The 14,815-nt window shown below is 39.3% G+C and overlaps 1 protein-coding gene across 5 annotated transcripts in view; it reads right to left on the bottom strand.

The window, feature by feature from the left end:
• Positions 1–14,815, bottom strand: part of itpr1b (inositol 1,4,5-trisphosphate receptor, type 1b) — a 124,681-nt gene that overhangs the window by 39,720 nt on the left and 70,146 nt on the right. For 3 of the 5 annotated variants that reach the window (XM_058052183.1, XM_058052012.1, XM_058052107.1), the window contains exons 36-44: positions 14,667–14,792; positions 14,391–14,591; positions 13,970–14,221; positions 13,540–13,665; positions 13,320–13,448; positions 10,143–10,263; positions 9,873–10,057; positions 8,556–8,704; positions 8,112–8,223 (exon numbers count right to left, since the gene is read on the bottom strand). In XM_058052183.1, the coding sequence (XP_057908166.1) occupies positions 8,112–8,223; positions 8,556–8,704; positions 9,873–10,057; positions 10,143–10,263; positions 13,320–13,448; positions 13,540–13,665; positions 13,970–14,221; positions 14,391–14,591; positions 14,667–14,792 (1,401 nt within the window). Of the gene's footprint in view, positions 1–6,836; positions 6,873–8,111; positions 8,224–8,555; positions 8,705–9,839; positions 10,058–10,142; positions 10,264–11,011; positions 11,039–11,438; positions 11,457–13,319; positions 13,449–13,539; positions 13,666–13,969; positions 14,222–14,390; positions 14,592–14,666; positions 14,793–14,815 lie in introns of all 5 variants that reach the window. The other 2 variants (XM_058051928.1, XM_058051852.1) reach the window with 2 other exon arrangements.

The following is a 14,815-nucleotide window of genomic DNA, read 5'->3' as shown; positions in this document are numbered from 1 at the left end:
CTAGTTAGTTAGCCTCCAATTTGTTTACTTAATAAAAGGTTTCAAATGGTGTGGGGAAGAAGCCAAAAACATACCACTTCCACATGGAATGTGAGGAACATTTTTCATGTAAGAAAGCAAAGTCTCATCAATGTAACATTACTGCCGCCTAGTGGCCAGAATACTACATTGAACTTGTCTTTGGGTATATTTTGCCCAATAATAGGGTGTTGTCATCCACGAAACCACGATAAATTATTCATTAATTTATTTTGTAAAAACGCCATAGAATGAGTGAGCTATTTGAACCGCAATGAAGCGAAGGACGACTGTACATTGTTCTTTCATAAGCGCCAAGCTTTCAGATCAACACAAACTATGCATGCAGACACACAAAAATGCTTCATGGCTACTTGGGATTGCAACGTGTGTTTCAACGACAATGACAACAAGGTTGCTGGTATAGGACAAGGGAATGGCAGAGAGCAAGAACCAGTAAATACAGTAAAGGACTACAAATTCAAGTATGCAGAATGAAGATTTCTATCGAGCCATCAATTCAATTTCCGCTGACAATATCACACAGAAGCTAGATTTGGGATGAAAGTCGTAGCAGTAGGCCATGGTTTTATAATAAAGTGTTCAAAATGTTCTTTACTTTGGCATCTACCGTATTTTTTGGACTATAAGTCGCACTTTTTTTCATAGGTTGGCTGTTCCTGCGACTTATACTCCAGAGTGACCTATAAATGAAAAAACTGTTTATGTTACATAAACACCTTTTCTGTTCATGTTTATTTTTCGTGTAGCTGAATAACTATTGTGTTAGCATATCTTACACCTATTCAGCCTGTTTTTTTTTTATTATTAATGTTAGAACTTGCCTTGGTCAAGTAGTTTGTAACAGAAATTATCCGCAAAAATGCTACTTATACTCCAGTGCGACTAATGTATGTTTTTTTCTACTTAATTATGCATTTTTGGCCTTGTGCGACTTATAGTCCAGAAAATACAGTATATGAAAAAACCTTCTCCAATACAGTATATGAAAAAACCTTCTCCAAACCTGCAGAGATTTTCTCAAGGATCGTCTATTTTATCTATACTTTAAAACTGTTAGTCGTAATCCAATGGTTTACGTGGTTATTATTGACATATAGTAATGATAAAATTAATCTCATAATGATTTAATTCTGAATACTGAAAAAAAAGTACCCAAAACCAATATGAACTTTAATTGCATCCTGGAAAATGATTTTAAGTCATAAAGTCATTATCGATGTGCTGTTTCCAAAATATGCACACACTTTCCACTGCACAATAATACTGACAGACTACCGGAACTTTGGAAATCCAATAACAGTTTTGTGCCCGTCTGTGCGTTCATTAGCGTGGGAAGCGCTTTGGACGCCTTCTGTTTGGCGTCTAAGTCACAGCAGCTGCAAAGCAAGAAGCTAGGCTGTAGTTATGGGCCAAATGACCCCCGGTCCCTGATATCACATGATATCTTACACATCATGTGGTGTCCAATCATCATGACTGTTACCACCGTAGTATATTTCAGTGAGTATGTTTTATTTGCCCCTATTATCCATGACATTAACATTGTACAGTTACAGTTGTACATGTTTTTTAATGACATGAATGAATGGTGATTAAATATTGCAAAAAATAAGCAAGTTTTTGTCAGATGTCATATACAAGAAAAAAAAAATCTTAAACGACAACTGTCTCTCTCTCTCCCTCTGCAGAATGTCAGACTTCCGCTGTTTGATTCCAAACAGCGTCTGCTGCCCTTTTATCGTCATTTGCCATGGCAAAAATGAGTTTCGATTCCAGGAAAGAGACGGGGGGGGAAAAACAGGAGGGGGGGGGAGAAAGTGTTTGGTCTTATGTAACAGCGTCCTGAAGCTGGCTAGAACCCAAGAACCGTGCACATTAACTTAAGGAAAGTGGGCCAGTGCTGCTCGATTCTTGGGAATATCTGCACCACCCCCTGTTGACTGCGGAAACAAAGAACAGCCTCCTGACTCGGCGTGCCGTGGAAGGGGGGGGGGACAAACGAGGACAAGCAGCGTCTGTCTGAGGTTGTTTGGCACGAGTGCTGATGGAAGTGACACGTATTAAACACCTAATAATAGTACAATGCATGAATATTTTGCATGAAAGCCGTTGCTTATACAGCCGTATGCTTTCGTGCAGCAGTTACATAAGAGTTCTCAGAAAACAAACTTGCTTTCTAATTACAGGAGAAGCCGGAAACATTATCTCAGTGTGAATCTATGACCAGCATGAAACCTCACAAATGTAACGCGTGTGCACGTGCGGGAAGGGTGAGCACATGGAGTGAATGATATAATCCAGCTTGATTACACGAGTGCCAGCGTATTCGTGTGCTGTTTCGCCCTGGCTTGTGTTTGATCAACTTTCTATTTCTGGAGAATGATTAATAAAGAGGTGTGGGGGTGTCAAACAGTGTGGCGTTGCAGCCTTTGACAGAAGTCTTCTTGTCTGCGTGATAGGAAGTTGGGGTTTTGGTCTGTTTTCTCTGCAAGTGATGCCAAGCAACATGCAGACACAACGCTTCAGTGTCATCGCAGCACAATGACGGAGAGGACGGGGACTTCCATTCCTAAATTGGTAATCCGTGTGTAAGAGAGCGGGATGAATTCAAAGTGGGATGACGAGACAGACTTGAATGTATAATAGTTCCTGCTAATTCCGGAAAGACTATTTCCCTAAAAGGCAGAGATTTTTTTTTTGCTTCCGGATAAGATGTCGTTTGGCTAATGGCTTGTTTTATAGTCCTAACTGGAATTTTGCTAAAATAAAGATGTACTTTGTTTGTATTTGAAACAAATGTATGTATTGGTAAGACAATGATCAATTTTGTAAAACAATAGTTGATGTTTGCTAAATACAAGGATGTATTTAGGATGACCATATAGACACTTACTATGGTACCCATTATGGCATTGGATGGTCATATCACCTCGTACTTTGGTACGAGGTACATTATTTAAAAAAAACAAACAAACAAAAAAAACAGTATTATGGAAAGCAGGAAGTGAACAAATGTAACAGTTACTGATTGTAAAAGTACCAGATGGAGGGGTAGGATTTAATAAGCTTTGCTTCTTCCTACTACCTACTACTTTTTGGACATGTGGTACTGTGAACTGATTATGGGATGCACTCAATTGTAATCTGATGCATGTTCAAATGAAATAAAACCATTACCATTACCATTACCATAATCTATTCCACTTCCTCTTGATGGTACCCCGAAAAACAAACAAAAGTACTCAAAAGTTATGTCCACTACTGCAGAACCCCGGTTTTCATTGTTCAAAACGTCAAAAGTGAAAAGCACAAAAACGTATGGTTATGCTGATTAATCATCAATTGATCGATGATTAATTGTTACAGCTCTACACATACAGAACATAACAAATTTATTAACATTTTCCTTAATAGCTGGTGAACATGATGATGTATTCAAAGTTCTTTATCAAAGTTATAGCATTTGCAGCCATATTTAATTTAAAAAAGCACAGATTCCTCTTATATTCAGAAATACGCAGCCCTCCTAAACGCCTCATTCGCGTACTGCACAAATAGCGGACGCTTGGAAGGAAACAGATACAAGTTGTGCATCGTTCTGTGTTTGTTATATGAACAAATAAAACACCCACACATGCTGTATTTATTACTAAAGGATTCCCTGGATGGAATCTGTCTATTGTGTCCCGACTCTAGAAGAACCGGTATCCCCTTTGAGTTACTAACGTGTGGATGTTTTGTTTGGGTTCGGTTCAATTCTAGTGTGTTAAAAGGTACATGAAGATGTAGCAATAATATTAGTAAAAAACGGAATCATGTTGTTGTGTTTCAGTATCTACTGCCATGTCCACCCATCCATCCATCTAAGACCATTTATCCTGCTCAGGTCATGAAAAGCTGGACTCTAACCAGCTGACTTTGGGTGAGGGGCGAGTTGCAGCGTGGTTTGATCCCCATTCAAACACATGACTACCACATGGAGACAGATCACCAGTCACCTCACAGCCACTCAAGCAAAAGGAGAAGATGTACGTAAACTGCACACAGAAAGGCTGGGGCGGAGATCAAACATGCAACCATCTCGCCGCTAAGCGCCATCGCTAACCAGGTTACAAAAGTAAAAAAAAATATCCGGGTCAGACATTTTGGGCCAAGTCTGGTGTGGATTACTGACACAAAACATTCTGAAATACAAGAAGCCACTGTAGGCTCGCTCTGACATTAGTCAGTGATGACATGTGAGATGAGGTGTAGTCACACCCAGCATCCCTCTGACACCCACTCACAACAACAACCAGAAAGAGGAAACTTGTTTTATCCACTTCCTTATGGCCACGGGTCATGACCACACATATTTTTGCAACATTGGTGTATGACATGCACGCCACCCCACGCAGTCTTGACCTTACGATACGGGTCTGTTGGGTGGTGAATCCCCGCATAAATATACATCCCCACCTGTCATGATACCATATATGGACGTACACTACCGCTCAAAAGTTTGGGATCACTTGGAATTGTTTTTGGCCAGTCTGAATTATGGCTTTTTCTTCTCCAGCATCCTGAAGTCGCCGCTTCACTGTTGATACCGACACTGGTGATTGACGGCTACTATTTAGTGCAGCTGCCAGGTGACGACCTGTGAGGCGTCTTTGTCTTAAACTACACACTCGCAGTGTTTTTCTGTCCTTGTTAGACCCAGTTTGTGCTGCTCTCTGAAGGGAGTAGTTAACAGCATGGTAAAAGATTTTAGTTTAGATTTTTAAATGGGTTTTCTAATAATGTATTAGCCTTATAAAATGATTAACTTTGATTGATGATTAGCAGGGCGGCACGGCGGTCTGGTGGTTAGTGCGCAGACCTCACAGCTAGGAGGGCGGGTTCGGTCCCCGCCCTCGGCCATCTCTGTGTGGAGTTTGCATGTTCTCCCCGTGCATGCGTGGGTTTTCTCCGGGTACTCCGGTTTCCTCCCACATTCCAAAAACATGCTAGGTTAATTGGCCACTCCAAATTGTCCATAGGTATGAATGCGAGTGTGAATGGTTGTTTGTCTATATGTGCCCTGTGATTGGCTGGCGACCAGTCCAGGGTGTACCCTGCCTCTCGCCCGAAGACAGCTGGGATAGGCTCCAGCACCCCCCGCGACCCTCGTGAGGAAAAGCGGTAGAAAATGAATGATGATTAGCAGTCATACCAGGAGATTGATGCAGAGGACTGACAGTTAGACCAGGGGTGGGCAAACTTTTTGACTCGCGGGCCGCATTGATTTAACTAAATTGCCGGGAAGGGGGGGAGGGGTATATAGTATATAGGTATGTATGGGTATATAGTTGGTGGTATATAGTATTTTACACGTAACAGTCAATTTTTACACCTATATTTTTACACATATTTTACATGTAAAAGTGTCGTGCAATCTGCTATATGTGAACTTTGAAATCATTTATTTGATTGTGAAGTGTATTAGAAATTAAATGTATTATTATTATTGTTATTATTATTATTTTTATTAGAATTACTATTGTTATTATTATTAGTTATAGTAATGTTATTATCATTATATTATATAATATAATATATTATAATTATTATTTATATTATTATATAATATATTATTATATATTAATAATAATAATAACAATAATATTGTTTATTATTATTTTAAATAATAATATTATTACTATTATATTAATATTATTAACAACAATTTTAATATAATAGTAATATTATTATTAACAACAACATTATTATTGTTATTATTATTATTATTTTTACTATTGTGCTTGTGTTCCTTTTTCCAGGAGCATTTTGTAAACAACAAACCACATCAAATAACGAAATTGATAAAGCAGCTACCTCAACCATCAAAAAGTTGGCCCAAGCCACAATGCCAGGTTGTATGTTGAGTTTAAATAAAATACTTTGGAAAGAACAGGCGGGCCATATTGAAACACTTGGCGGGCCGGATGTGGCCCCCGGGCCGTAGTTTGCCCACCCCTGAGTTAGACAGATAGTAGGCCTCTATGCAAAAATGTAGATCCTTCTTTGAAAATCATCTGATTCATTTTAATTGTTTGTGAAATGGAAAAAAATATTTGTGAATTGCAGGAAAATTGTTTTTTCTTTGGGAAACAAAGAAATTTGTAAGTGATCCCAAACATTGGAGCGTACATTGGTACTCTAAGTATTGGGAACGGTGTTGGCGGAATTTTTTGTCCGTTCAAGAAAACCTCAAAAATGGAAACACAGCAGTAATTTTACTGAAATAACATCAAAATGGGACCTAAACTGTTCCTACACCGTTGGGAACCAAGTAGGTTTTGCAAGGAACCCCTCATACAGTTGACCTAACCATATGGGGAGGGGCAGCAGAAATAAGGAGCTATGCAAGCTAGCCATATGCTAGTCTTCAACATGACGGTTAGAAACTAGTGCAGTTTAAATAAACCAGGTACATACAATACATGGGGCAACACCACAATGACGTAGAGATCCTATTGTGTATGTTTTTCATATATTCATTATGACTGATCACAAGCAGTGATCACAATGTAAAAAAACATTATTTGTTTCACATTGTGAGACACTTTGAAATTAATTATCCAAATGGACACTGATGATAGTTTTAATTCACGTGATGCGCCATGTAAAAGCCCGGAATATTTAAAGCATCTCGGCTGGGATGGGATGGACTAAGCTGCGGACAAAAAGGTTTCTAGTAAGCATGTTTAAACGCCGTTAGTGGGAGCGGGGGGTGAAATGGGGACTAGTAAAAGTTTGAAAGAATGATCAACCTCAGCCACATCCATTTCATCATCAAAGGCAATCAGCTGGAAGAGAAAAGTATGGGGGGAGAGTTAGTACAGCTCCATTAGTGAAGCTCACACACGCTCTCAAACACGTGCATGTACACACAAACACACACCGCGTAAAGATATGGGATCAAAACGTAAAACCTGGAGCCATATTAATCATTCACGCTTGTGTCATATCACATTTTGGATGCACCGTGATAAGGTATTAGCATTATTATTTGTACATAGTACATACGTCTATATATAATATACATTTTTTACTGTTTCTTGACAACGATGTTGCTTGTATGAAATAGCAGAACCATGCATACCTACCATAAATACCATAAATGAATATTAAGAACATACTGCCTATTTTTTATGTCCAAGGCTGTTCAACAAACACAAAACAACAACACTAATAATAATATAATACAAAAAGAAGAATAAAATAATAATATTAAATTGTATTTTTTTTAATATTCTTTGTTGTGCATGCTATGGAAAATGCAAATATTGTAAATAAAGTTTCCTATAGTCATGGTCAACGGTTTCACACTTTTAAATGCTAAAAATTAATCTTTAGGCAGCAGTTAGAATTAATTTCCTGTATTTACTATGGTGCTTGTGTTCATTTAATTCAAAACAGGAAAAAGACATGAACAGCGAGGTCATTCATTAGAGATTATGATGTGCATATGAATGCAGCCAAAAGACATTAGTGTTAGTGGAGCACACATGCTATTAATAGTGTGAATAATGCTTGACCTACTGCATGTTACTATGAGGTATTATTGACCAAAAAGTCATGATGCATGATAAACAATACAAATGGATGATTAAGGCCTCTACTGTTAGCGTGCTGCACACAATTCAGAGGCTAACCAAGATATTAGGGACTTGAAACAAACCAAAGTATGAAGCGATGTGATTACTGCACTACAAGAAGGGAAAATAGAAGCCTGGCTTTATTGGCTTTAGTGGCTTTACTGTCATGTAAGTTTGATGGGCTGGATGCCGGGGTTCTGTGTAAGTTCTGTTTTGTAAGTCCAGTTACTGGAGCATAGTCCTCCTGAAGCATAGAATTATGCAAAATGTCTTAGCAGATTCAGGTGGAAACAGGAGTTCCAGTCCAACTCCTGATTGGTGAATTACTTAAGAAGTGTGTCTGGATACTTTTGTCTATATAGTGTATAAAACTGGGATAATTCAGGATACCTCGGAACGTTGAAAACCTGACGTATGAACAGTGGTCCTGAAAAAAGAGGTGGGTACCTTCTCCCCGTAGCCGCGGTCTTTCGTCATCATCTCCCTGAGTGTCTGCAGTACTTTGATGCACAGGCGCTCCTCATTCTCCTCCAGTAATTGCTTGGTGTGTTTAATTAGTCTGACATTGGCGATAAAGACAGAAACAGAGACAGAAAATTGCACTTGTTGTGATAAAACTGTAATAAAGGACAGATGTGGTGGACACAAGCCATATAGCAAAGACAAAAATAAATACTTAAAAGTACCGTAATATCCAGACTATGCTTTGAACCCTTCACCTTACACAATGATGCGACTACAATTACCGTAATCCAGTCTGAGCTCTTCCAATTGTGTGGATGAGTGAGAATTGGTTAACGGGTTAAAAGCCAATCAGTGTAAACACGACGGCGTATTTTTTATTCTTTCTCATAAAAAGAAACTTTCCAAAAACACAGTCGTGAGACCTACTTTGATATGAATCCTCCACTTTCACATTTCTTGCGAGCTTCTGTGTTCTCAGGAAAGAGCAACTCGGGACGATGCAGGACATCCACCAGGACTGAGAGCTCGGCTTGGACCAGCGGCCGTAGGCGGTCCTCGAGCGCTGAGACAATGTCCTACACAGCAAAGGGCAAACACCATAAAAATATTAATATTGTGCGACATCGTTTTTTATACATCCAGGTTTTTGTATAATTCTGTTTTCAACAAAAATTATTGATAAATTGTCTCGATTTTCGTACGGAGCCTAAGAAACTAGATTTTCAAAAGAGACCTTTTGAAACGGATTATCTACGAAACCGCGGCCACGCTTTAAATTTTTCTACACATTAATCTCAGTAATCAGTTAACTTCATTTGTTTTTGATCATAGGATGTTACGGGCACACATGATTTTCTGAACTAGTCAAATCCTACTGATTGTCCATGCAACCTTTGAGATGCGAGACTCAAGACTAAGCTTAGAAAATCCTCACCGATGCTACTTTGATCATAAACAACTGGTGAAGAAACTATAACTTCACGTAGTACTACACGTACTTTACGTAACTCCATGTACTGAATGGTGGTTAGCATGGTGGCCACACAGGCAGGAGATGGGAAGACCTGGGTTTGATTCTCCGCTTGGGCATCTCTGTGGAGTTTGCATGTTCTCTCCGTGTGTGCATGGGTGGGTTCTGTGCGGGTACCCCGGGTAACATGCATGTTAGCTTCATTGGCCGCTCCGAATTGTCCATACGTAGGTATCAATGTGGGTGGGAATGGTTGTTTTTTCTATATGTGCCCTGTGATTGGCTGGCCACAGCTGGGATAGGTTCCAGCCCGCCCACGACCCTTGTGAGGATAAGCGGCATAGAAAGTGGATGCATTCATTTTGCTGCTGCTTATCTCAGGGTCACAGTGGGCTGACTTTGGGCTGGGTGCACACTAGACTGGTCAATAAGTTTTCTTTATGTCAACTTGTGCAAATAGTTTTCAAATCTAAACTTTACTTTGTGTGCGACAAATCCACTGAACTTCAGATGACCTGAACTCGGGAGGTGGAACACTTCCAGCTTACACAGTCGAGCTGCAAGAATTAGAGACGTAACAGTTTCCCAGAATGTCAACGTGTGAGTAATTCTGCAGTATTTTGTCTGCTGCATTGCATTTTGTCACTTCCCGTGTTATCGTCCATGGAGCAACATACAACAACCGTAGTGGTAAGGGTAGCGGTACTAGGATGAAATGTTGAAATATTGTTAATATTCACATTAGATGAAGTGAAGCGACAATCCACCCCCACCTGGAGCCTTTCTATGATGTTTCTGTAGTCTTTGGAGGTTGTCATCCCGGAGTCTCTCCTGGAAGTGTTCTTGGCCGATAGTTTCCAGTTAAGGAGGCTCTTCTGGACAACATTATTGGACTTCACAAATAAGTTGTTCACTTGGCTGTCCAGGTCCACTGGGATAGCGATGGCTCTGCTCTTAGCTGGGTAGAGAAATGCACGGTACATCTTATCATATCAAAAAGCGGTCAACTTATGGATCGGCGCTCCAAATGTTGACTATCTTACCGACGTCTGAGAGTACTTTAATACAAGCCTCCACTGAGGCCTTCTGCACGGGGTTAAGCCAGGTACAGTGGTAGACTCGGAAGACCCCCTGGAGCAGTTGAACAAATACAGGCTGACGAGTCTGCAAAACAAAGTACATCGGAGCACAGAACATAATAATGCTGATTAATCACAATCACATTGCCTGATTAGGATGGACTCAAATGCTTTTCAAAGTGAGGATACTAATACCGACAGTCATGTGAAAAAATTAGGACATCCCATGAAATAAGTAATTGTTTACTGAGAAATAGAAACAAATTAGTCTTTGATCTTTCAAATGGTCGAACATAAATCGAGATAATTATTTGATCTGGTGATTAGCGTAATTGTAACCGTGACAGTCTTGATGGCGTCACACTGTGAAGGGCATGCCATCATGATCTGGAGTGCTTTTTCCTTCAAGCTTGAGGTTGTGCAGGGGCGTCTACCGGTAGTGGCTATGTGGAGATGTTGCACAACGTCCGTCTGACGAAGGACTGCATGTTTAGCACCGGTAGCGTCAATATTCTTTGTAGTGAATGGAATATTTACAATCTGCTCTGCTCTATGTCCTGCGCACATTGGCACTTGAGTTGCACTTGTAAATTATTTTCCATACAGCGGAAGAGCTGATCTAATCCCTGTGAAGAAAAGAAAATTCAATGCAAGCATGTTGAATTATGTAAATAAACATGAGATGTCCACATGTTTTCATATGACTGCATAGCGGAAGGTTCTACGGATTTTAGTGGTCCCATCTGCACACCCACTGTTCAAGAGTACACCTGATTGCTACACAGTGAAGGAGCCATCTATCAGCTGGTCACAGCCTAGGGAATAATAAATACCTCAGTTATCTTTCCAAGAATGGCGGCCTGAAAGAAGAGGGTAGTGATATAATCGATAAATCTCGCTGCAAAATGGGTACAAATCTAGGATTTCTACTAAGGTTAAAATGAACGTGATAGAGGGATTTCATTGGGAAATTACATGTGACAACAGAAAATAAAGTTTGTAACTATTGGGCCTGGACATCACGACACCGAAGACTTGACCGTTTCGTGTCATTGCATCACCAGTTCCAGCTAAACCTTGTGCAACACACCCACAGATTTGGGAACAACAAAGTCAGTGTGCTGACTAAGACAAGAGAAACCCACACAGTGAAGATACAGTAATTCTCGGGTCTCAATCTCTACAAACACATACACAGAAGTTGGTGAGCCACTTGGGATAGGTTGGGAAACTCATACCGGAGGAATCATGGTTACTTACATACATACTGCGAGCCATCTATGCAGAGAGAGGAAAGTACAGCTCATCTTTCAGCTCAATCAAATCAGATCCAGAGCAAAAAACCTGCCTATGCAACAACAATAATGCTCCGCTCATTTAAGTGACTGGTTTCTAAAATATCGGCATGCTCATGAAGCACGTAGAGCGACCAAATTATTAGGTATAGCCCTCACTTTGACGACTCCGAACCACATCACACCACACTGTCAATAAAATTAGTCTAAATCGCAATTGTGTGATCATAGTGTCAGAGCTGGTCGGTGTATATACAGGAAACCTTGGTTTTAGTGATCTGTTTATGTACACTGTCTCAGTTACCATACAACCAAACATTACGCCTCATTAACTAGTCCTAGTCCTAACTTGGAATAGAGTGCACAAACAAAGCATCCACGTGTTAGCGACTCAGTCACTGTCAAGAATGGAGAATAGTGTTTTTTTAAGTGGGTACATTATAGACAGATTTTATGGAGGACCAAAACTGCCAAAATAATAAATAAATAAATAAATAAAAGTGAAAATAAAAACAAAAATGAAAAAAAATCAAAAAATTAAATACACAAAAATAAATATAAATGGAAATAAAAACAAAAATAAAAAATATATACATAAATAAATAAAAGCAAAAATAAATACAAAAATAAAAAACAAGATGAAAAAAAATCAAAAAATTAAATACACAAAAATAAATATAAATGGAAATAAAAACAAAAATAAAAAATATATACATAAAGACAATGTCAGCTTGAAATGCAGAAGGAAAAACTATTCAAATGAGGGGGCGGTCCTAAGTGTGTCTTGGGTTGAACTGTTCGCCTATTGGTTGATCGACATGTGAGTGCGAAAAAGCTCCGTCGGGGAGGAGAGAGATCAGGCTCCAAAAAGGCTTCCACCCGGAAAAGCAGGTAATCCGGGGAAGCATTATCCGAAATATCTGCGAGCAAACGGAGATCCCTGGAGATTGCAGCCATATTTACCGCCATTGAGAGTGGTGTGGTGACTTCCTCTTGCTGTGGCTGTTTGCAGGCATACCTAGTCGATTTTCGCACTCACATGTCGATCAACCAATAGGCGAACAGTTCAACCCAAGACACACTTAGGACCGCCCCCTCATTTGAATAGTTTTTCCTTCTGCATTTCAAGCTGACATTGTCTGCGGCATGAAATAAATACATATGAGAGCAGAGTGCTTTTATTTATTTATTGATATGTAATTCTATTTATATATTTATTTTTGTATTTATTTCTACATTTATTTTTGTATTTATTTTTAATTTTTGAATCTTGTTTTTTATTTTTGTATTTATTTTTGCTTTTATTTATTTATTTATGTATATATTTTTTGATTTTTGTTTTTATTTCCATTTATATTTATTTTTGTGTATTTAATTTTTTGATTTTTTTTTCATTTTTGTTTTTATTTTCACTTTTATTTATTTATTTATGTATTATTTTGGCAGTTTTGGTCCTCCATAAGATTTAAGCTAGGGAATACTTTAATAACCTTTATCACGCGTGTAAGTCCATGTCTGTCTCCTTCCTGTCGGGGCACCATCTATCAAACACTGTGCTCTTTTGTGAGGTCACTGTTCACATGATGAGGAGTTCAAGCGCAGTGCGTAACAAGAGTGTTTGAATACGCTGTCAGACAGAGACGACTTAAGTCTGAAAATACGGCACACTGTTTACTATTTTTTGCATGATTTGGTTTTAGACTGACTTTTTGGAATCAATTAATAATAATGAAAACAAAGGTTCCACGGAATTGTATGTGCACTCAAAGTGCATAATTCACACACTTTGCATAGCAAACTTGACATCTGTCTGTATACTAAGTCACTCTACAAGCGTTGAAATTACCTGCAGGCTTGTGCTTTGATCAGAGAAAGGAGAGCTGAAGAAACATGTGACGATGCTCATAACCGTCTCAGTTACATAACACTCCAGCATGGTATCTGCGTGCTTCCTGTCGCTGGTGTTGTTGCACACCTAGGCATTGAGAAAACGTGTCTTATCGCTCTCCCTCGTGGGTCACCTTTGCATGATGAACAGTTAAAATATAATGATCTTGTTTGCTTACCCGACAAATGTCCACCAGGAAGTTTTCAAAGAGCTTCCACATATGGTTGGATGTATAGATCTCCTTCATTTCCACTTCAGTGTCAACATAACAGTGGTTCAGGAAGTTGATATAGGCAATCTTCACCTAGAAGATGTAAAAAGCTCAATTATTCATTTTTAGGGCCATCAACCATTATAAACCTGGATTGTGCATTTAGCTTGTTAGCTTTCAACATTAGCGAACAATGGCAATTAAAGAGAGACAAACTGAATCTAATCTAACAATCGCAATAAAAGAAGGATTAACAAGTGTATAGAATATAACACAATTTCAATTCTATTAATTTCCAGGATAGATACAGAGTGTAATGCTCATGGCATCACACACAAATGTTATTACCAATCACTTTAAATTAATTTTCCATACTAAATGAATTCCAACTCCTCACCTCGGGAATACAGTCTTCATGCGTGACGACGCGCACTATGTCATCCAGCGGCAGCAGCGAGTTGCATTTGATCTCGGTGTAGACGTTCTTGCCCTCGGTGCAGACCGCTAACAATTCCACCAGGTGGATGTGGTACATTAAAGCGCTGTTTTCATCCAAACGTTCCCGTTCCGAGCGCATCATTTGGATTAATGTTTGGAAGGATGCACGATCGTTGTAGAAGACGAGGACGTCTTCTCCTGAGCTCACAAGCTGAGTGGGTGAGAGTCACAGTAGATAGATGAACTTTGGCAATATATAGCATTTCATCATTATGATATGTCGAGTCGATTAATAACTGATAGCTATGTGTATGAGTTATTAGGATTAGCATAAACGCTAAACATGACTTATGCATCATATAAAAACAATGAAGTCAAACCTCAGCCATGACAATATCCTGGCACTTTTTGATGAACTTATTCTCGGCCTTCACGATGGTCTGCAGAAACTTAAGGTACTGGACGTGTCGACCATGAGACTCAGCACAGTGGACAAAGTGTTGAACCACACGCTCGTTAATTTCACTGCAGAGTTGGAAGTTATTCATGAAAACGTGCTGCATTGTAACGGCCTCGAGAATCTGAAAAAGCAGAAAATGGTTCAAGGAAAAGCGCGGTAGACCAAAAAGAGTAAAAGATGGATGAATGATACTCACGCCTGGATTAAGAAAGAGGTTGATATGCTTGTGGAGAAGAGCTTGGTTCTGCTGGTTTCCCGCACAGAAGTTCTGCAGAAACTCATGAGCTAGTTTCATGATCTCCTGCATTCGGACATCTTCACCCTGTTGAGGGAAACACAACTTCA

This window comes from Doryrhamphus excisus, chromosome 1, assembly GCF_030265055.1.
Source record: "Doryrhamphus excisus isolate RoL2022-K1 chromosome 1, RoL_Dexc_1.0, whole genome shotgun sequence".
Lineage (NCBI taxonomy): Eukaryota > Metazoa > Chordata > Actinopteri > Syngnathiformes > Syngnathidae > Doryrhamphus > Doryrhamphus excisus.
Note: the sequence above shows the minus strand (reverse complement) of the source record. Positions and strands in the feature narration are given on the sequence as shown.